Raw genomic sequence first — 23,753 nt, 5'->3', positions numbered from 1 at the left:
ATGGTGTGAAACCCACTTTCTTCTAGGTTCTGGGTGATCTAGAAGATTTAGATCCTAAACCTCAAGAGACGCCCTTCTTCTCATTCAACGTCTTTCTTCTTATTTAATCTTCTCAATACTGTAGACCCAGTTGGTTTCTTTGAAGCTGTTAGTCAGGCACTCTATTGGGCACCCCACCTGCGGGGGTCCTCGGGGCCTTCTCAGCTGCCACAGCCTAGGTCCGGAGTGGACCTGGCGCCGAATCACTGGCTGGCCCAGGTGTTGGGGTGAGTGTGAGGGGCGGGGAGTCTACGGACAGGGAACAGCTCGAAAACTGGGGAACAGGCTGAATAGCTGGGGGTCCGGACTCCAGCCTGGGCTTCGGGAGAATTTCTGATGCTGACCAGGCCTCCCTCTCGGCCTTCCAGGCTTTCTTGCCGGCAGGGCCGGAAGGGAGAGGTGCACCTGCAGCCCGGCCTTCTCGGGTCCCACGCCCAAGAGCTTCAGGCTCATTGGGGTCCCTCTCCGTGCTTCGGCGCGGGAAAAAGATTTTGTCACCCACGGTGAGCTGAAGTAGCAACAACTCGGACCTCAGCCCTAGCCTTGTGCTTTGGAAGGCAAACCCCCTGACTAACCTGAACGGACGTCCTGTTAGAGGGTGGCGCCTGGATGAGCCTGGGGTGGCGAATACAGTGAGGAAGGTGTTGCAGTTCTTCAGGAGAGAGGTGACGGGAATCTAAACTGAGTATGGAAAAGTGATGAGCACTGTGGCTGGTTGGATTTGTTGGGTTTGGCTTGTACCCAAAGCTAAAGCTTATAACCTGTATGATTATGAAGGTGGTGCCACTAAAATTAGGAGCCCATACGTGAGGAGGAGGAATTTTGTGGAGCTTGGGATATACCGAGCTTGAAACAGGGGCTTAGGTGTGGATGGTAGAAAGATTAAAAGGGGGAAAAAGAAAAGGCTGGGAAGTAAGCCGAAAAGAAACTTTCAAGGTGGTAACCAAACAGGTGAAGTTTCATGTAATAAGTCTTTGTTTTGGTTTAGAGAAAGTTATCAGTGACATGAAATGCTGCAAGGTTCAAAAGAGGAATTTGAAGTTTGAGACTAGGTAGCTGGATTTGATGATTAGGAAGTCATTAGACCAGTTAAAAGATCTGCTTGAATACAGTCAATTACTGAGAGGAGAGATTGCAAGTGTAGACTAATCAAACCTTCATCGTTTGGAGCATGAAGCAAAAGATTATTGAGCGGGTGTCAGTCCCTGTAAGGATTGGGGTTTATTTTTATTTTATTTAAAAAAATTTTTTTAAGTTTATTTATTTTGAGAGAGACAGAGCGCGAGCAGGGGAGGGGCAGAGAGAGAGAGAGAGAGAGAGAGAGAATCCCAAGCAAGCTCTGTACAGAGCCCGACCTGGGGCTGGAATTCACAAAACTGTGAGATCGTGGCCTGAGCCAAAAATCAAGAGTTGGTCGCTTAACCACTGAACCACCCAGGCGCCTCTGGGGTTTGGTTTAAAAAATACAAGACACATCATGTTTTGGGGCAGAAAGCAAGTAACCAATGTGTATGATACAAATCTAAGAAAAGAGAGAAGGAAATGGGATCAAAATTACAAATGGAACGATCAGTTATGGAGAGAAAGGAGGACTCTTTAAGAATATAGGAAAAGTGGGGGAATGAGTTGAATGAGGAAGTACCTGAAATTTACATATCTTTGGTACGAAAGTTCTCTTTGCAGTAAGGTTAGTTTTTCTTACCTGAATCTTAGGATTTTTATGGTATTTCTAAACATTCAACATACTATACTGTTGGAGTTCCCTCTAGATTAGATATGTTTAAGCAGCTCAGTAATATGTAAATGCTTGAGTAGCAAATGACATTTATAGAGAAGAATTCTCCCTCTACAAATGATCTCTTCTGTTACACAGAGAAAACAGAAGCGATCATGTTGCTACGACCAAATGTACAAACCTTCTTCCCTTTTGTTTAAAGAGACAAAGTGTCCCTTCTTTTTTCTTTTTTTTTTAATTTTCTTTTTTATTTTTTTAAAATTTACATCCAAATTAGCATATAGTGCAACAGTGATTTCAGGAGTAGATTCCTTAGTGCCCCTTACCCATTTAGCCCATCCCCCCTCCCACAACCCCTCCGTAACCCTCTGTTTGTTCTCCATATTTATGAGTCTCTTCCGTTTTGTTCCCCTCCCTGTTTTTATATGATTTTTGTTTCCCTTCCCCTATGTTCATCTGTTTTGTTTCTTAAAGTCCTCATATGAGTGAAGTCATACGATTTTTGGAAACGTGTCCCTTCTTAAGGAAAACAAATCTCTGAAGTCTCCCAGTACCGTCCTCTCCTCCCTAATCAGGATCCTCTTTTTTTTTTTTTTCCAGTTATTTCCTCTCTCCTCCATCATCTGCTTTTTGCCTTCTACTCATACCTTTCCTTAAGCATTTAGAAATATTCTTCCTTAACTGTATTTTGATATACTCCCATTTATTTTTGTGTCTTTTCATCCTCACAGCTAGAGTTCTTGAGTATATCATCTACTTTCCTTTGTTTTTTCCACTTTGAGCTATTTCTCAGCCTATTTCATCCTGTCTTGTTTCCAGCATTCCACTGAACTACCACAAAAACTACTTTTACTAAAGTCACCAATGCCCTCTATGTGTTAAATCATAAATTCTCAATAGGGACAAAAAAACCATAATACTTTATGTATACTTTATATAGTTGTACTATATATATTCTTCTGGAAACACACTAACACACTCTATTTACTAAAAATTGTTACCCTCCCTCCTACCTTTTTTTTTTTTTTTTTTTTTTTTTTTTTTTTACTGCTCTCCAGCCACATCTTCTCAGTCTTCTTTTAGGCCCATTTCCTTGGCCCTACTCAGATGTTGGAGTTCTTTCCATAGGCTCTTTCTTACTATGCACATTCTCTCTTTGTTGTTGTTTTTTTTTCTCCTTATAGCTATAATCCCCATTAACAAAAAGTCGTGTTTACTCATAAGCATGTCTCCAACTCGGCTTCTCTCTGAAGCACCAAACCTACACATGCAGTGGTCTTGTGAATATATCCATTTAGGTCAAATATATCCAGAATTGGGTCAGTATACAGGACCAGGGCTAACTGCCTCATTTTTCCTCTCATCTCCACCCCCCAGATCCACCTAATCTTTGCTCAAGCCTAAGCATTTCTCCTATCTTTTCATTATACTCTGTCCCTGCTGTCAACTCTGTTAGTCCAGGCCACCACCATAATTCATCTCTCAGCCGGTGTCACAATATCCAGTTGCCTAAGTTTCCACAGTGCGGTTTTTCTTAAAACTATAAATTGGATTTCATGAATTCCCTGCTTAAAACCATAAAAAATGACTTTACATTGCACTAAAAACTAAGTAAACCAGTCTCTGCTTATCTCCTTCCCCGTCACATCTCACCACCTCACCTCACCTCCTAAAGTTGCTAAATTTGTGCTGGTTTTCTTTACTTGTGTTCTCTGTCACCTTAAAGATTGGTGAAATTCTGAAGGACTTCTGGCATAGAAATTACATCTTACTGTTTTGTTTGCCTTCTTTGCTGAAGTCTAAACACTCTTAAGTTCAAGGACTTATTTAGTTCACCCTTTTATCTCCATTGCATGCTGTATATAAAACATATTCCGAACTATCTGTTGAATGAATAAATGGTCTAAGAATTGTCTGAGAATCAGAGGAGCCAGATTCTTTTCTGATCTCATTCTCTTACCTTGCATATAGGCCCTTCTATGCCCCCATTCTGTTATATGTAGAAGGAATACATTTTCTTTTTGAAAAGGCAAAAGATTTATGTGATCTGAAGAGAAACCAGAGTATACATTTTCTTTTTTAGACACTATTCCAAGAATAGAAATTTGGCTACACATCTTCCTTGACTTATTTATGATGAGGTTATGTCCTGATAAACCCATTGTAAGTTGAAAATATTTTAAGTCAAAGATGCATTTAATAGATCTAAATTTACTGAACATCATAGCTTAGCCTAGCCAACCTTAAATGTGCTTAGAACACTCAACAGTAGCCCACAGTTAGGCAAAATTATCTAAACAAAGCGTATTTTATAATTAAGTGTTGACTATCTCATGTAATTTATTGAATACTGAAGTGAAGAACAGAATAGTTGTAAGTGTATTTCTTGTTTACTCTGGTGATCATGTGGGTGATTGGGAGCTGTGGCTCACTGCCTCTGGCCAGCATCCCACAAGAGTATGGTATCACTCTACTGGAAAAAGATCAAAATTCAAAATATGGATTCTAATGGATACATATCACTTTTGCATGATTGTAAATTAGAAAAATCTTAAGTCAAACCATCCTAAGTCAGGAACTGTGTGTTTTATATTTGCATTGTTTGTGACTCATCAGGTTGAGTGTTCATTTGGTAAAGAGGATGTATGAAGTATGTAAGCTGCAGTCAAAGCTCTGATATAACTGTTTCTGAAGTTTCTCAAGTGGCTTTAAAATAAGCTGGTAGCATTCTGTTTTCTGATTCAAAAGTCACTAATAACAAAAAGATGGCTATGGTTGCGGTACGTGTATAAATTTCCCAGAAAGTTTGTTAAAATGATGAAAGAAGTAACTGCAGCTGCTAAAAGAATAAGTAGCTAAAGAAACAGGCTAGGGGCGCCTGGGTGGCTCAGTCCATTAAGGGTCCCACTTCGGCTCAGGTCATGATCTCACAGTTCATGAGTTCGGGCCCCATGTCGGGCTCTGTGCTGACAGCCTGGAGCCTGCTTCGGATTCTGTGTCTGCTCTCTCTCTCTGTCCCTCCCCGGTTCATGCTCTGTTTCTCTCTCTCTCTCTCTCTGTCTCTCTCTCTCTCTCTCTCTCTGTCTCTCTCTCTCTCTCTCTCTCAAAAATAAACATTTTAAAAAAAATTTTAAAGAGACAACTTACACTGCTATGTGTGGCATTTATTTAATTGTTATATGTATTGGGCTTTTGTTCATAATATGAATAGAAGAAATAAGCTCTCTTCTTTTATAATAGAAGGGTAAGGTGGGTTTTAAAGCTAAGCACTGATGAGAGCCACAAGTGTTATGCTTTCATCTCAGCATTAAGGATAACAATAAATCCAGATGGCTGGTTTAACTTACAGTATTCTCCTGAGATTTGAACTATTGCCAGTGAAAACAACTTTGGTGGAAACTTTTCCTGGAAAGAATTTTTCACCAGTTTAAGAGGATGAATAGGAATGTGGCCTCTAAAATAAAGGAACTATGAAGTCACTTGCTTTGAGAACAAGCAGCTCTTCTGGGGTGTACTGTGACAACAAAGTACCACAGACCTATACCTTCTATAGGGTGACTGGTTTAAGAATATAACTTACTGTCAGATCTTTTAAATATAATTTTTGCTCAAAATAATTTATTAGAACACATTTTGGCTTCTAAATAAGAAGCACATCCTTCAGTTCTTTTTCTTAAATTATAAGCTCAAAGAGCACATTTGCTATCCATTTGCTGCCTAGTCCAATATGGCAACTGCTAACTACATGTAGTTATATGAATTTAAATTAAGTTAAAATTAAAACTTCAGTACATCAGTTGCATTAGCCATATTTCAAGTACTCAATGGCCATGTGTGACCAATGGATACTAGTCCATCATTGCAAGAAATCCTATTGGACAGTGCTGCCTTAGAGAATGTTCCTAATAACTAGTCTCTAGGAGCCAGGTGAGAAAGGGAGCCCAAGATTCATGGACCTGGGTTTGAATCCTAGCTCTTAAACTTATTGTAGGATCTGACTTAACATTTCCAAGACTTTATCATCTTATCTGTAAAAAGGGGATAAGCATGATATTTATAACATTGAGTTGTGAAGATTCAGTGAGAGAATGTAGATAAGTGCCTAGCATAGTGCCTGGCCCACAGTTAGTAACTGAATGCATTTTAGGTATTATTAATTTATTTACCCTTAATGAATAAAACACTTTGGAGCTGAAAATTTAGTTTTGCAAAGGGTACCATCTTCCAAAGTTGGCTCGGTTGAAGTGCTCAAATTGGAGTCTTCATTGAGGGAATTACAGTGTTCTCCTTTAAGCTACATTTTATATTTCAGATGAAGATTTTATTACAAGAAATGTATCATAATACAAGTTTAGTTGCAGATCTTCTCATTGGATATTCCTGTTTGTTTGTTTGTTTTTAAGTGTATTAGCCCAGATGATAGTTAAAAGTTAGTAGGTTCTATATAGCAAGTCTGTATTCCCTTGACACTAATTTTTTTTTTTTAAGTTTATTTGTTTTGAGTGAAAGAGTGGGAACAGGTGAGGGGCAGAGAGAGAGAATCCCAAGCAGGCTTCAGTCAGTGCAGTGCCCAACGTGGGGCTCGAACTCACAAACCATGAGATTATGACCTGAGCCAAAACGAAGAGTCAAGATGCTTAACCGACTGAGCCACCCAGGTGCCCCTAATGACACTATTTAACACCCAAATAGAAATATAAAGCTGACATTAAGCAAACCTATTAAACAAAGCATCTGATTAGATAAAGTAGGAAAATGAGCAGGTTGCAGTATTAATCTAGAAAAATTTAGTAGGTCCAATGCCTGAAGTGTCAGGGTTTATTGTCCTGTTGGTTGCTTGTTAAGTAGAGATGTCTTTGAACAAAGAAAACGTATTTGTTTCTAATACAGGAACTGTTAACAGCATTTATTTTATGCATAATAATTAATACAGTAATTATTAAAACACATCTTAGTAATTAGTAATTTACTTAAAACTTCTAAACATGTGCCAGACGGGAAGGGGAAATCATCACCATTAGTCCTTAAATGTCAGATGCTTTCATAAAATAAATTACTTAATCTTAAAAGAACTGCTCAGGTTTATGTCATTGTTTTCTGTGTTAACAGAATTGAATGAATGCATCCATTCTGGAAAGTTTTCCTTTCCTCTTTGGGATTTACCTTCATGCAGAGAAACTATTCATTTTAAATTTTTTACAGTTGGGCTACACTTCTACAGTAGTATAATTTTGAATTAATGGACCACCAGACTAAACACCTGATAACTGATGTTATCCATATAAAAGAAGGGAACACGTTAAGGTAATTAGATATTTTTCCACCATCCCTCATTTGCAAGGATAATAAAATTTTTATTTGAAGCATAATTAACACTCAGAAAATTATATGTCATAATATAAAGCCCAATGAATTATCACAAAATGAATACAACTTGTAACTATATCAAAAAATAAAATGTTACAAGTACCCTAAACCACCCCCACGCTCCTCGTAGTCACTACCCTCACTCTCCTCCATAAAAGCATTTTTATCAAACCATAGATTAATTTGGTCTGTTCTAGAACTTCACATAAATAGAATCATACTGTATGTATCCTTTTGCTTCTGGCTTTGTTCAATAAACAAATCTTACAAACAGATTTAAGATTTTGCTTCGTGTAACAAGTTAATTTTCATTGCTGTGCAATTTTTCATTTTAGTAATATTGTGTAATTTATTTTTCCATTCCACTATTAATAAACATTTGAGTTGTTGCAGGTTTTCACCATAACAATATATTTTTATACATATTTTGGGTGCACATTTGTACACATTTTAATCTACCTGGAAGTAGATTTGTGTGTCATAGTTATTAAGAATATTTTTTAAATAAAATATAATTCACATACTATAAAATTCACATTTTAAAGTATACAAGTCAGTAGGTTTTAGTATATTCACAAAGCTGTACAATCATTATCTCTAATCCCAGATGGTTTTTATCACCTTAAGACATGAGAAGCCCATAACCACTAACTCCACATTCTTCCCCTTACACCCAGCCTCTGGCAACCACTAATCTACTTTCTGTCTGTGTAGATTTGCCTATTCTGGACATTTTATACAAATGGAATCATACAATATGTGACCTTTGTGTCTGGCTTCTAAGCATAATGTTTTCATGGTTCAGCCATTTAATAGCATGTATTACTTCATTCCTTTTTATGGTTGAATAATATTCCATTGTTTGAAAATTTGTTATTTACCCATTCATCAGTTGATAGACATTTGAGTTGTCTCTACTTTTTGAATATTATGAATAATGCTGCTAGGAACATTTGTATGCAAATTTTTGTATGGACATCCATTACTAGTTTTCTTGGTTGTATACCTAGGAGTAGAATTTCTGAGTCATTTGATAACTCTGTCTTTAACTTTTGCAAGAATTCACACTGTTTTTCCACAGCAACTATACCATTTTAAATCCCTATCAGCAATTGATGAGGGTTCCAGTTTCTCCACTTTCTTGTCAATACTTGTTATTGTCTGCATTTTGATTATATCTAGTCTAATGGGTATGAAATAATACCTCATTGTGATTTTGATTTACATTCTGAGAAGACGTTGAGCACATTTACCTCCGCTTATTTGTCATTTGTATGTCTGTCTTCTTTGGAGTAATGTCTTCAAATTCTTTACCCATTTTTTTTATTGTGTTGTCCTTTTATTATTGAGTTGTTAAGTGTTTATATATTCTGGATAGTAGTCCCTTATAAAATATATGGTTTGCAATTATTCTCTCATTCTGTGAGTTCTCTTTTTACTTTCTTGATAATGTCCTTCAAAGTACAAAAATTTTTAATTCTGATATAAGTCCAGATTATCTGTTTTTTCTTTTGTTGCTTGTGCTTTTGGTGTCATATCTAAAAAAATTATCTAACCCAGGGTACTGACAACTTAATGCATATATGGTTTTTTCTAAGAGTTTTTAATAGTTTTAGCTCTTAGATTTAGGTCTTTGATACATTTTGAGTTGATTTTTGTATATGACATGAGGTAGAGGTCCATATTCATTCTTTTGCATGTGGAAATCTAGTTGTCCCAGCACCATTTGTTGAAATGACTCATCTCTCTCCCAGTGAATGGTTTTGGCATTCTTATCAGAAATCAATTGACTGTATATGTAAGGGTTAATTTCAGAACTCTCAGTTCTATTCCATTGATCTATATGTCTATCCCTTTGCCAGTACCACATGGTACATTTGTAGTAGGTTTTTAAAATCAGGAAGTGTGAGTCCTCCAAATTTGTTCTTCTTTTTCAAGATTGTTTTGGCTATCCTTATCTCTTTCATTTCTGTATGAATTTTAGGATGATCCTGTCAGTATCCACAAAAAAGACAGCTGGCATTATAGTAGGGATTGCTTTGAATCTTAGGCCAATTTGGCGAGTATTGCTATCTTAACAATATTAAGTTTTCTAATCCATGAACATGAAATACCTTCCCAAGTTTTAGATATTTTTAATTTCTAATTTCTTTCAGTGATGTTCTGTACTATTCAATGTACAAGTCTTGCACTTTTGTTAAATTTAGTCCTAAGTATTTTGATCTTCTTGATGCTCTTGTAAATGGATTGTTTTCTCAATTTCATTTTCAGGTTATTCAATGCTAATGTGTAGAAATAGAATTGTTTTTTAGGGGTGCCTGGGTGGCTCAGTTGGTTAAAGCGTCCGACTTTGGCTCAGGTCATGATCTCATGGTTTGTGAGTTCGAGCCCCACATCGGGCTCTGTGCTGACAACTCAGGCCTGGAGCCTGTCTTGCTCTCTCTCTGCCCCTCCCCTGCTCGCACTCTGTCTCTCTCAAAAATAAATAAACATTAAAAAAATTTTTTTAATAAAAAGGAAATATAATTTTTTATATTAATCTTGTATTCTGTGAGCTTGCCGAACTCACTATGATTTTGTGTGTGTGTACGTCTGTGTTCCTTAGGACTTTACATATATAAAAATTGTGTCATCTGCAAATAGAGGTAGTTTTTTTCTTCCTTTCCACTTTGGAAGCCTTTGGTTTCATTTTTCTAATTGCCCTGGCTAGAATTTCCAGTACCATACTGAATAAAAATGGTGAGAGTTGGGGCGCCTGGGTGGCTCAGTCAGTTAAGCATCCGACTTCAGCTCAGGTCATGATCTCACACGGTCCGTGAGTTCGAGCCCCACGTCGGGCTCTGTGCTGACAGCTCAGAGCCTGGAGCCTGCTTTGGATTCTATGTCTCCCTCTCTGCCCCTCCCCTGCTCATGCTCTGTCTCTCTCTGTCTCAAAAATAAAAACATTAAAAAATATATTTTAAAAAAATGGTGAGAGTGGACATCATTGTTTATTCTTGATATTAAGGAAAAAGGTTTTAATCTGTAATCATTAAATATAATGTTAGCTATGGGATTTTCATAGATGCCCCATCAATGTTAGGAAGTTTCTTTTTCTATTTTAAGTGTTTTTATTATAAACAGGTGCTAGATTTTATCAAATTATTTTCCTGCACGTTTTGAAATGATTATATGGTTTTATTGTCTTTTATTTTATGTATGTTGTGTGTTACATTGATTGATTTTCATATGTTGAACCAATCTTCCATTCTTGGAATAAATCCTATTGGCTGAGGTGTATAATCTTCTGTATATATTGCTAGATTCAATTTGCTAGCATTTTGTTGAGGATTTTTACAGCTATTCTTAAGTGATATTGGTCTGTATTTTCTTGTATTGCCTTTGTCTGGTTTTGTCAGGATAATACAAGGGTACTTTTTGATGTACACTAAATTGTTTAAACTTTTTTCCCTCCAGAAAATGATTCACAGTCTATTTCTCATAAACTGTTCCGGTGACATATTTCTAGAGAAGCACTGGAAGAGTGTTGTGAGCCAGTCTGTCTGTGATTATTTCTTTGAAGCTCAAGAGAAAGCTGCTGATGTTGAGAATGTACCACCTGTCATTTCAACACCTCATCACTACCTCATCAGTATCTACCGGGATAAGCTCTTCTTTGTGTCTGTCATACAGACTGAAGTGCCACCTCTATTTGTAATTGAGTTTCTACATCGAGTTGCTGACACTTTTCAGGTTGGTTATTCATCAAATCTTTTGAACTTAAATTACTCAAGTTAGGGGTAGGACACATGATGATATTCTTTAATTATCCAGCTTTGTATGTGTATTCTATCTCTCTCCTTTTCAACTAAGAATAAATTCATAAACCCTTTTTTGTAGGGTGTGTAGCAGTATACATGGCTGTTGTATTCATTGTTTCAGTAGAACACAGTAATCTCATGGTCATGGAAGCCACCCAGGCACCCCCAAAAAACAATATCACTTAAGAAGGTTATTTTTTATATGTATTACAAATTATGTCATCAGGAAACAGTAATGCCCTCTACATACAGTTCTCTGAATGGTCCCAAGATTTTTATTGGTTATGCAGTCTTCTAATATTTACATTTTATTATCTTGCTAAATGTACCAAATAATTGAAAACTTATCTGTGTTTTGGAGGTAGGCAAGTGAAGTTCATAGTTCACATTCTAGTTTAATGTTTCAGTGTACTCTCTGGCTTAATATGTAATAGGAATTCAGTTCAATCTAAAAATATTAAGAAAATTATTCAAGAATGTAGAGAACTACAAAGGGTTTTTTTCCTTCTGATTTATGTATTTTCAACATAGTAAACAATGAATTATGCTACTATAAGTTTATCCTGCTGAACAAAGAGTGTCTAGCAAGCCTTTCTTCATGTCTTCCATTGTGCAATATTATGTACATTTTGTTAAGGACTACTTTGGTGAGTGTTCGGAAGCTGCAATTAAGGATAATGTGGTCATTGTATATGAGCTCTTGGAAGAAATGTTAGACAATGGATTTCCACTGGCTACTGAATCTAATATTTTGAAAGAACTGATTAAACCACCAACAATTCTACGTTCTGTCGTCAACTCTATTACAGGTAAGGTGAAAACGTAGGAACTGAGCAAATAAAACTTTATAAACAAGTTGTGTATAATCTTGTTTATGATCTGACAGATTATTAAGGTAGTACAGCTTGCCCAGAGTTAAAGTTAGTGCTGTTGTGAAAATGGATGTGTATTTCTTTTCATGGGAAGAGGCTAGGTCTTAAATGAAAAAGAAAACTTTTGGTTTTTATTCTTTTATAGATTTTTCTATAAGACCACAATAACATTATTACTATTACTTAACACTAAATAATAAGACTGAATAACTTCCCAGTTAATCCTAAAGAAGCCAATAGAAAAGGGAAGGCTACGTAGAAGAGCATTCAATCTATGTATAGACTGGCATTGTAGTATTTAAAATAGCATTATTTTATGTGATGTGATGAATATATAAACTAATACTATACTCAGAGTCATTTTGTAGTGTATATCAAGTCATGTTATATACTTAAACTTAACACAATATTATATGTCAATTGTATCTCAAAAGCTGGTAAAAATAGCATTATAAAACTGGCATTATGTTATATATAAAATATATAAAACCCAAATTACTAGACTCTGGAAAATTTAAGATCCTCACCACAGAGTACATATTGTCTCCTCCAAGTCTTTGTTTTATACATGCAGAAGATTTATTAAAACAAAAAGATAGGAAATTAGTCTATTTGTGAGATCTCATGCAATGTGGGCCTTGTACTTGTTTTGTAAGTTTCTATTTTTGGTTTATTTCTTGAGTGTAGCTAGAAATTAGGTACATCCAGATGATGGCTTTTTTTTTTTTTTTTTTTTTGAGAGCATTGAAGTCTTCTAGAGAAAGATTTCTGTGCAATGTTACATGCCACACCAGCTATAATGTCTACCATTATAAACCCCTCTCCAAATATACTGACGTAAAAAATGGGGCAAGGGAGGCTTGCAAGAAAGCTTTATTCATCCTGTATACAAGGCTGAGCGTTAGGAGAAATTCAAGGAAAGATAAGATGGAGTGTCTGTGCGCCTAAAATTTAAACTCTGGATGAGAGATTGGGAAAAAAAAACAAAGTACATAAATAATAGTAAGATTGTAAAAGGCAATTCCATACTTTATAGATAATGCAGTGACACTGGAAGGTACACATGATATAATATTAAATGGAAAAAAAAACACAAAACCATAAAAATTATTTAATTATCTTAATTATACATAAACATTCATACAGACAACAAAGCTCTAAAATGTTTTCAATGACCATCTCCAACTAAGGAACTACATACTATCTTTATTTTTGCCTTACACTTTCTAATTTCCAAAATGAACATGTATTTTATAATTACTAAAATAATAGAATGAGAGTATATAGGCTATTAAGGCAGTGCTTTATAAAATTCAAGAGAATGGTTCAGTGGATGAAATAATTCCTTCTGAATTATACTGGTTGGCCCTAGGGCAGAGCCCTAGAGAAGCAACAGAATTTAGGGAGAGAGGGAAGAATAAGAGCATTCTATAGATGGAACGATATGAGAAAACACACACAAAGTGAAAAGCCTTGAATTGTATTAATTTGTTTAGCAGAAGCAGAGCTGTTTTTTAGCTGAGTCGTGAGAGATAAAGAGTTAAGTTGAGGAAATTCTTGAATGCTAGGCTAAATTTGTTTTGGGGGGTTTTTTGGTGTTTTTTTTTTCCCCCACAAAGCCAGTGTGGAAACATTGAAAGTTTTGAACAGGAAGATTAAGGCAGTGTTTTTCAAAAATTTTGGAAGGCAAAAGGTTGGAGACACTAACACCAATCAAATGAGACTGTAAAATTATATGTAAAAAAAGCAAAATTATCAAAATACAAAAAAAAAATAATAATAAGTGGAACCTACTTATGAGGGAAATGTTTAAAGAAATATACCAAAATGTTAATGGTAGTTGTATTTTAGTAAAAGGAAGATAGGTATTTTTAGCCACTTTTCTGAACTTCACATGTGTTGTTGTTGTTATTAAGCAGGTACTACTTGTATGTTGGAAATGTAAATTAACCAAAATGTTAAATATGTCACAGCTCAAGGATATATTTTGGACAACCAGACTTTCTTCAGACATATGTCAGTTTATCAGTAAAAAAGCCAGACATTAAACATGAGCGATATTGCAGCCATATGGGTGTCTGACCTTAAAATGGGAGAAGGCTAGAGTGTGTTCTTCATCCAGTTACTCCATTGAGGCCTGCTTGGCAGCATCTCATGTAGAATTTAAGCTGAATACCAAAGGGCCTACTAATCACTTTGTATTCTCAGTGGAGACATTTTATCAGCAGAAGATTTTAAAACAACTAGCCTCTTTTCTTCATCAGTGGCAGCAGGATGAGATTCTGTTGTTGAGCCACTGGAATCAGGTTAGGTTACTGTTAACATGCAGAAAGCAAAAGATAAGTAAGTGAATTTAACCTGGTTTGGCACATAGAGGACCACATGGTCTACTTCTGTCTTCTAGAAATTTGATCATGTTGGTATGAATATATCTCCGACAATTCTGGAAACCATCCACAAGTGGTTCTTCAAATACTTCAGTGAAGTAAAACCCAAACAGTAAAGAAGCAAATAAAGCATTCTTTTTTTGTTTTTTGGTTTTGTTTTGTTTTGCTGGTTGATAGCTTCTTTCTTTTCTTTCTTTCTTTCTTTCTTTCTTTCCTTCTTTCTCTCTCTCTTTCTCTCTTTTTCTCTTTCTTTTTTTCTCTTTTCTTTCTTTCTCTCCTTTCTTTCTTTCTTTCTTCCTTTCAAGTTAGCTGTACGCCCAACTTGGAACTTGAACTCACAACCCCAAGGTCAAGAGTTGCACACTCTACCAGCTGAGCCAGCCAGGTGCCCTTGTAAATAGCTTTTCTGATGACCATTTAATGCATTACCTTTGCTTTCTCCTTTTCCGGTTTCTAGGCAGCAGTAATGTTGGGGACACACTCCCCACTGGGCAGCTGTCCAACATCCCATGGCGACGGGCAGGGGTAAAGTACACAAACAATGAAGCCTATTTTGATGTCGTTGAAGAAATAGATGCAATTATAGATAAATCAGGTAATTGTGTGCATGTAATCTTATTTGGGAAGAAACAGTTGAGCTGACATAAGCTGAACAGAAAATTGAAACCCTTTGGCAGTATGGCTTCAGTGGAAAGGCATTCACTTTCTAATAGCTTAAAAATCTGTTTATTTTGCCCAGAGGTTACATATAATTTTCATAACCACTAGTTTAGGTCTGCCAAACCTTATAAATCAGATCTCATGCTGCCTTGTTAAGCCAGTTATTACCCTGTATGCCTCTGCCTTTTGCCGTTTATTCATTTAAACATTTATTGTATATCTACCATACACCATACTTTTGCTACCACTTTAATATGCAGTACTTCTTTTTTTTATGTATAATTTTTTTTAATGTTTATTCATTTTTGAGAGGGAGCAACAGAGCACCAGCCAGGGAGGGGCAGAGAGAAAGAGAGACACAGAATCCGTAGCAGTTTCAGGCTCTGAGCTGTCAGCACAGAGCCCAACACGGGGCTTGAACTCTTGAGCCTTGAGATCATGACCTGGGCCAAAGTGAGACACTTAACCGACTAAGCCACTCAGCTGCCCCTATATGCAGTACTTCTAATAAAAATCCCCCAAAAAACAGCAGTACTGTCTTAGAATCATAAAGTTTTATTTAAAACATCTAGTCCAACCCTCACATTTTATACATAAGGAAACTGAAGCTCAGAAGAGCTTAGTAATCTGCTTAAGGTCACACAGCTAGTTGCCATGTGAAAATGAGTTATTACGAATTATAACCAATATCTTTTCTTTAGTGAGTGCTCTTTTTCATTATAAAATTCTATCCTACAGAATAATAACTGTATTATTACAGAATAATGCCTATTTCTTAAAGTTAACAGTTTAGTCCATTTCATGAGAAACTTGCCTCATTTGTAAATTCCATTAAAAATATTTAATTTCAGGGCCACCTGAATGGCTCAGTTGGTTAAGCATCCGACTTCGGCTCAGGTCATGATCTCGCGGTTCATTGATTCGAGCCCCACATTGGGCTCTGTGCTGACAGCTCGGAGCCTAGAGTCTGCTTCAGATCCTGTGTCTCCCTCTCTCTCTCTCTGCCCCTCCCCCACTCATGCTCTGTCTCTCAAAAATGAATAAATGTGAAAAAAATTTTTTTTTAATTTTGAACTTCATATCCAGCAGTCTTTCAAGGTTCACTATCAAGATAGAGTTAGGTTTGATATTCCTTAGAATTACCTACCAGAGTTAGATGTGGGCCATGGCACTTAGTGAAGAAGTTGTTGTAACTGGTGTAATAGATCCTTTGTCCGCTAACTTGTTAGAAAATGTGCAAGTTTCATTATGTCTGACACTCAGGAGGTGTCTCCATTACTTCAGATACAGTGATAGCTCTAGTAAAGACTCAGATTCCAGTGATGTTATCACTTTATTTCTTTCATCAGGATCTACAGTCTTTGCAGAAATTCAGGGGGTCATTGATGCTTGCATTAAGCTATCTGGAATGCCTGACCTTTCTCTTTCTTTCATGGTAAGTTCTCCTGCCCTGTAGTTCTTTGCATGCCTAATACATATGAAGTACTAAATGAAATGATAAATACTGAGAGATGTTTGTATCTTAGATTATAAGGATTATCTCAGTAGTATTCTTAGTACAGCTTCCCAAGACAGCGTTTTACATGATGAGCATGGCCTTTATGAAAAGGCTGAGGTCTTTTCCTGAGTTTGCCAGAAGTGGCTTAAGTGGCTGGCTGGCTTCTGCAAATGTGTAGTCTCACTTAACCGAATTATTTTTTTGCTGATGAAAGGGCATTGATCTTTTTCATCATTTTAGACTCAGCATGATACACTACTAAGAAAATCAAGAGAACAGAGTTCTGATGCTGTCTTGTCCTGACCTTGACTTCTTCAAACCTCAGTTTTTTCATTTGTAAAATGGACATGATACTACTTGTATTTTCTACTTAATAGTTATTGAAATTCAAATAAAATAATATCCATTAAGATTGTGTTAATGTGGTCATAGTAACCAACTCTTAACATGACTCTTTTATCTTTAGGGAGTCTATTAATTTCTCATATCTGAGTAGAGTTGCCCTATTCACTGCACTCTATGAATATTGCTATCTTGTTTTCCTGGCAGAACCCACGGCTTCTAGATGATGTCAGTTTCCACCCCTGCATCCGGTTCAAGCGTTGGGAATCTGAAAGAGTTTTGTCATTTATTCCTCCAGATGGAAATTTCCGACTCATATCATATCGTGTCAGCTCACAAAAGTATGTCGGTGCATTAACCAGAAATCTACCATCATAGATCAGTGTGATGGGTAGAATTCACTTTACCTTTTCCATTTTGACAGTTGAATACTTGAATTCATCACTGCTCCCTTTAGCCATGGCCCAGCAGGAGACTCAGGAAGAACTGGTGAAAATATGTATCTAATATAATCAGTGTACCTTGAATCTGAGAGTATAAAATAGTAGTAAATGAGAGTAGTAAAATATATACCTGAGAACAAGCATTTTGGAATTGTGTAACCTGGGCAAAACCTTGAATCCATGCCATAATTTAACTGTGGTCTTTAGGCTTCATAACTAAAGGACACACATATCTCCAGCTTCCCAGGGTATCTCCCAACTAACTGGCTTCAGGACACTCTTTTGTGTGCTGAGGTTCAAATGAATGAATTAGCATTATGGGTTGTACCTGGTTTGTCCCTGGAAAATATCAGAAGGTATACGGGTAATATTAGATGGGACTTAAAAGCAGAGGAGTTGTTTCTTGGCTCTTACCACATAGGGACTATTTTATTTAGTATAATTTTAAATTATCTTTTCTATGGTATCTTAATTCATTTCTTTAAACTAGGGCTATTTGCCCCAATTGTTTATACTATCTTGACTTGTATATGTATTGCTCAGAAATTGTATGAGTCTTAGTGCAGTGATGCTGGAACCCTGATGTACTCAAACCCCCTGGTACAGATGCTAAATCTCCACTTCTGGGGGTATATGGTCCCATAGTGGAGTCAAAGGCAGGGTAGGACACTCTGGACTGAGGTCTTCAGGCTACCTCTAGAACTGTCTCACACCATTAATCATGTTTGTGGTTGAGTCTGTCTTTCTCTTTTCAGTCTAGTGGCAATACCAGTGTATGTGAAACATTGCATCAGCTTTAAGGAGAACAGTTCTTGTGGAAGATTCGATATTACAATTGGACCAAAGCAGAATATGGGGAAAACTATTGAAGGAATCACAGTAACAGTTCACATGCCAAAAGTTGTACTGAATATGAACCTGACACCAACACAAGGCAGCTATACATTTGATCCAGTTACCAAGGTATGGCCACCTCTCATCAAGAGTAAGCAAGTGTTTCTGCAGTCTTTATTTTGTAATGGCAGGGAGGGCAGAAGGAAGGGTTTAATGTCTTGGTTAAAACTAAAGTTCCTAACAAAACCTAGAGAGCATACTGTGCTATGCGCCTGCCCCTGGCTGTGGAGGGAACCCACATCTGCTGCTGAGGAGATGAACAGAAAACTGAGACTCATTCTGTTCTCCCTCAGAGTGTGTCTTTTTCTCATCCACTGATCATCTAGAGACCCACTCGCTAATGAGGAAGAAGATATAAAAAGCTTTTTAAAAAGAGAGAAGCATTACCTGGATATAAGAAGATAGTATTGTAGTCTATTGTTAAATTTTCTGTAGAAATTGATCAGTAAGACCTTTCTTTTTCATTTAAAAGCACTGTTTCACACTTTTCCACAGTGGGTACTGGCTAGGAAAGCTGCTTCCTCACTATACATAAATGTGCCTCTAGCAGAGGGTTTTCAGAGAAACTATAAAAGATGATTTTCTCTCAGCTTCCTGCTTGGGTAAAAAATATGATTCTTTTCAGTGGCAGTTATTGTACTGCCTGATAAGTGAAAAGGCATATTTTTGAATGAAATCATCATCCAATCCAGTCCTAAGGATTTGAAGAACCTCCCCGGATACTACACAGGGCTGAGCAATGAAGGGGGAGCTCCAGATCCCTGGCCCTTCACCTTGGCTTCAGTCATAACAGCTTCACTTTCTTGACTGTTACTGAGCTTCCACACTAAAGATTTCATTTGAACAAAGAAAGCTAAAAGTTTAAAGAACACCAGTTTAGGTCCATTTTCTCATTTTACAAGAAGAGTAAACTGAGGCCCAGAGACACAGTGAAGGCAATATAGTAGAAACAACATTTGAAATCAGTCTTAGGTTCAAATTCCAATTTTTTTTTTAACATTTATTTATTTTTGAGACAGAAAGAGACAGAGCATGAACGGGGGAGGGTCAGAGAGAGAGGGAGGGAGACACAGAATTTGAAACAGGCTCCAGGCTCTGAGCTGTCAGCACAGAGCCCGACGCGGGGCTCGAACTCACTGACCGCGAGATCATGACCTGAGCCGAAGTTGGCCGCTCAACCGACTGAGCCACCCAGGCGCCCCTTCAAATCCCAATTTTGCCTCTAAACTAGCTATGTGACCCTGAGCAAGTCATTTGACCCCTGAGCCTCAGTTTCCTTATTGATAAAAAGAAGATAAAATCTGCATCACAGGCTTTTTTTTTTTTAATGTTTATTTTTGAGAGCAAGAGCGAGTGGGGGAGGGATAGAGAGAGAGGGAGACACAGAATTGGAAGTAGGCTCCAGGCTCTGAGCTGTCAGCACAGAGCCCTACACAAGGCTCAAACCCACAAACCATGAGATCATGACCTGAGCTGAAGTTGGATGCTTAACCACCTGAACCACCCAGGCGCCCCCAGGCTTCTTTGAGATAATGTGTGAATAGTGCTAAGCACAATACTGTATCCAAAAGTAGATGGTCTACAAATGTTGGTTCTCTGTGCTCACCATTCAGAGTCACAGAAGATCCCAGGTCTCTTGTTTCCAAGACACTGTGCTCCATTCTGTACAGAAAGTTATGGTGTCTTTGAACCTTGTCTCTAAACATTTGTCCTTAGTAAATAGTTCACGTTGTATTTGGTTGTTATGTCTTTTTAAGGTACTAACATGGGATGTGGGAAAAATTACTCCACAAAAGCTCCCAAGTCTTAAAGGACTGGTAAATTTACAGTCTGGAGCACCCAAGCCGGAAGAGAATCCAAGTCTCAACATACAATTCAAGATCCAGCAGCTTGCTATTTCTGGTAAGGATAAGTTTTGTGTTTAAGGGTTAACTGAATTTTGCTTAGAAGGCTACTAACATTCCCTCTCTAAAAAGAACTAACTCCAGCCTGCCTTTCACACTGTGCTGTGCTATGGGGCCTCCTCTCAGGTACAGTGATTTTGGAGAGCACTTTAACTTCCTTCACCAGACCCCCTTCCCAGCACAAAAGAAGGAGTCATTCATACTCACAGAAAGAATCATCTTGAAAAGACATCCCTTGCCCACATGGGAATCTAAACTAAAACCATCCTTCCACAGTGCTATAATTTATGAACAGTAGAAAGGAGATTGCTTCCAAATGATAAAAGGGACTCTTGGTTAATGTCAGATTTACTGTGTAGTATTCATTGCTAAACAAATATTGTTGGTTGGTGTGACCAGGATAATAATTTGTTCCTTTCCTTACCTATTCTTTTTGACACAGGCTTAAAAGTAAACCGTTTGGACATGTATGGGGAGAAATATAAGCCATTTAAAGGAGTCAAATATGTCACGAAAGCTGGAAAGTTCCAAGTGAGGACATGAGAAGAAGCCAAAATTCCTCAAGATCTGTTTGTTTTCCTAGTGTCATTATAGTTTATTACTGTTAGGTACCAAGTGGGTGGGAATACATATTCTAGTTAAAGCATCCCTGTTGAGCTACACACCGCTAACGAAGTTGCTTAGTAATCAATGTAGGGTTCTTAAGGAGCTTTAAGCTAAGGAAACTTTGAATTACTTAGCTTATTTTGTATCATTTCAGTTAGGAAGATTCTGGAGGTGATTTCCTTCATGGGGGGCATCAGCTGGAGGCTGCATGTTGTAACAGTAAAGGCAAAAGTCTACAGTGATCACCTGTTCCCTGAAACAAGTGAACTGGTGTCTGCTGTCTTAATCTGTAATGTGATGCATCAAGTGCAGCCAAATGTCACACCTGATTTTAGCCATCCCAAATCAGCAACTGTCCCAACAGAGGAAATCTCCCCACCCCCAAGAAGTTTACAGAAAACTGCCTCTTCAAGTGTTTGCCTTATTCAGCTTTTCACTTGTGCCATTAAGCAAGCACTGTAGCAGAAGCCACTTCCACATGGCCCTGGCAGGGGGCACCACTGCTCCATGCTTCATTCTCACTATACTTGGTATTGTATTTTTTATAAATAAGATTTTTATGTAAAGCTCAGATTTTGATTTACAGGGACCTTGCTGCATATGTACCATCTCAGTTTTGTGCCACTGGTTCAGCCATTTAGATAGCATAGTAAAAATGATTTGTATCAAAGGGGCAAATGCTTTATTAAGGTCATAAAAGGGAACACTACTTCTGCATTTAGGAAGTTATTGCAAGTACAAGCATTTGAGATTTGAAGCAAATTTAAGCAGTAAAAGAGAAACTTCAGTGAACCTTTGCCACCTTCGTGTTCTATAAAACTTGTCAACACCGCTTAAACCATAGTTAGCCTAAAGGCCTCAAGCCCTAGTTCAGCAAAAGGAAGAAAATGTGCCTGCTTCACTATCGTCAGTCTTTTAAACCTTTTATCTTTTTTATTGTTCTTAAGGTCTTTGAATTTACCTGTATCCCTTGTCTTCAAGGGGAACCCCCTTTTCATACTGTGTGCTTCCCAAGATTATGGTAGTAGGTTCCTTCCTGAAGCTGTTCAGAATTATTACTTGAATGTCTCTACTGTACTGACAAAATACTTGGATGTGCATTATATTGAGGCAGAAACAAAACCTTCACCAACACTGATGAAACCATATTGATCCTCATGGTTGGCAAGTCAGTCTGTAGTTGTATCACTTCACTCAACTTCATTGGCTTTGAAGTCCTTGCCCAGTTGTTTTGCCTCATGAGATACGAAGAATGGAGATAGGCTGAAAGATGTAAGTGCTTGTTCATCATGGTTCCCACATGTTCTTGCTTATGGTATTAGTTTTCTTCTCCTTGTGACTCCATTCTCTTCATTCGTCTCTGCTTATAACTGCCTTTTCTGTATCATGCTAAGAATGACCCTTAAATTCATCACATTGTGCTATCAAGGGCTAGTGGTTGATGCTGGTACACAGAGCCCACCATACAGCAGCATTCTTACCTTTGCCTGCCTAGGGTACCCAGCCTGCCTTTCATCTAATAGGAAATGGCACTTTTTGCAAATTTGGAATTTCCTGGGTAACCGATATCAGTTTGGCAGCTAAAATCAGGGCGTTGCCAAATATTTATTCCCTTTGCCTGAGGTTAATTACCCAGTTCAGTTGCTTTTCATTTTTAATGTCTTTTAATGCCCTATCTTAAAAGAGCAGTCAGTACCTTGGCTTTTCTTTCTGCAGAATCCCTAATCTCAACCATCCATATCGCAAATGTCCAGTTTTCTTTCTGTGCTATCTTCTCATATATAAACAGATTATATGCCAAGAGTCCCTTGTCTTTAGCAATTTCTGCTAAAACTTCCAAGTAGACTGTTTCCTTTTATAATTAAATTATTGTATTTATTAATTTGAATCCAGTAAGTCCTTTATCTAACCTGGCTTTACTGTCAATAAAAAGACGAAGCAACAAATTGATTTTTTTTTAACTTGACTGTTGATTGAGCATTCTCAGATGGGCATGCCTCAGTATCAGAGCAGGCTAAACATGATCAGATTTTGTTCTGTATCATCACATAAGGTGTAAGGGTTGCTGCAGAGCACTTCTAGGTGCTCATCTCTTAACCTCAGTATGTTAACAGCCATGTGTACTTTCTCTAAGCATCACCCTATGGCCAGAGACTGAGCAATAAGTGATCAAAGCTACTCTCCCTACCACCACCACCAGCACCAACTACTAATAAGTAACAAAGATCCATGAATACTTAGAATATTTTTCAAACACAGAAATCCAGCTAATCCCAGAATTGCCCCATTTTATAAATTCTTAAAGGAGCCATCCTAAGAGCAAATGAAGTTAGACGCTCATTCTCTGTATAAGGAAGTTACTCTCATTTATTCAAAGAGCATTCATGTGATGGGTTCATTCCTCAAGTGGTGCTACAGAAGAACCTTTGGAAGATGCTGGTCTCACTGTCCTTAGAGTCCTCTGATTTGAGAAAACAACTAAAATATGATGCAGCAGGAAGGCAGCACCAGTGAACATATGGTGAGTAACAAAAATTAGACCATGAATACTGTTTTCAGATGCTGAGCTAATTCTGTAGCCTTGGATATTTCTCTTCAACTCCAGGAGTCTGGAATCTGCCTCTCTCAGCAACGCTTCTAAATCGGCAATAGGTGTAGTCTGCAGCACTATCCCCCTTTCACACTCCCCTTTCAGATCTAGAAAACCAGGCAAAAACAGTGATGTGCCCACTCTGCTCCCAAGTACCTGTTCCTACTTATAGTCAGTGCTTCCTCAAGCAAAAGGAGAATGTCCCCAAAAGCTAGCTATCTGCCTTATAGCCCTGGTGGATCCCTGACAGCCCTGTTGTTCTGTATTGGGCTTTGAAATTCGAAAAATAGGCATGTGATATTCCTGCACATGTAACAGCTTCAGCTTCTTAGAGGCAATGGTCTCCACAGCTAGCTAGATGAAGACAGACTACTGGATGATCCACATCAACTGGCTGCTTTCTTTCTATTGTTAACCTTTGTCACCTCCTTCTAGTGTATAATCCCAAACCTGTCCTTTATTATGCAGATCTTTGTTAAGTAAATATACTACTGCTATACAGTAGTATGTTGTTCATCCAGTACATTTGGATTAAATAAAAGTCTTTAGTTGCCAAATCCTGAAGATTAGTTTCATTGGCTATTTTTCAAAACAAAGGAGAAAGCTGGTCTAAACG

The 23,753-nt window shown here is 37.5% G+C and overlaps 1 protein-coding gene across 4 annotated transcripts; it reads left to right on the top strand.

Annotated features, from left to right (window-relative positions):
* Positions 1–174: 174 nt before the first annotated feature.
* Positions 175–23,701, top strand: AP3M1 (adaptor related protein complex 3 subunit mu 1). Of its 4 annotated transcripts, none has more exons than XM_045040994.1 (9): positions 175–266; positions 10,597–10,873; positions 11,579–11,750; positions 14,658–14,795; positions 16,210–16,295; positions 16,908–17,041; positions 17,899–18,106; positions 19,795–19,939; positions 20,384–23,701. In XM_045040994.1, exons 2-9 carry the CDS (start codon positions 10,601–10,603, stop codon positions 20,482–20,484), a joined length of 1,257 nt encoding a protein of 418 aa, XP_044896929.1. In that variant the 5' UTR covers positions 175–266; positions 10,597–10,600; the 3' UTR covers positions 20,485–23,701. The 4 variants fall into 4 exon arrangements, with proteins under 4 accessions (XP_044896929.1, XP_006937961.1, XP_044896930.1 ...); XM_006937899.5 differs by lacking the exon at positions 175–266 and adding an exon at positions 296–542 and having other exon boundaries at positions 10,598–10,873; XM_045040995.1 differs by lacking the exon at positions 175–266 and adding an exon at positions 583–704 and having other exon boundaries at positions 10,598–10,873.
* Positions 23,702–23,753: the final 52 nt, after the last annotated feature.

The sequence above is a fragment of the Felis catus genome, chromosome D2 (genome assembly GCF_018350175.1).
Source record: "Felis catus isolate Fca126 chromosome D2, F.catus_Fca126_mat1.0, whole genome shotgun sequence".
Lineage (NCBI taxonomy): Eukaryota > Metazoa > Chordata > Mammalia > Carnivora > Felidae > Felis > Felis catus.
Note: the sequence above shows the minus strand (reverse complement) of the source record. Positions and strands in the feature narration are given on the sequence as shown.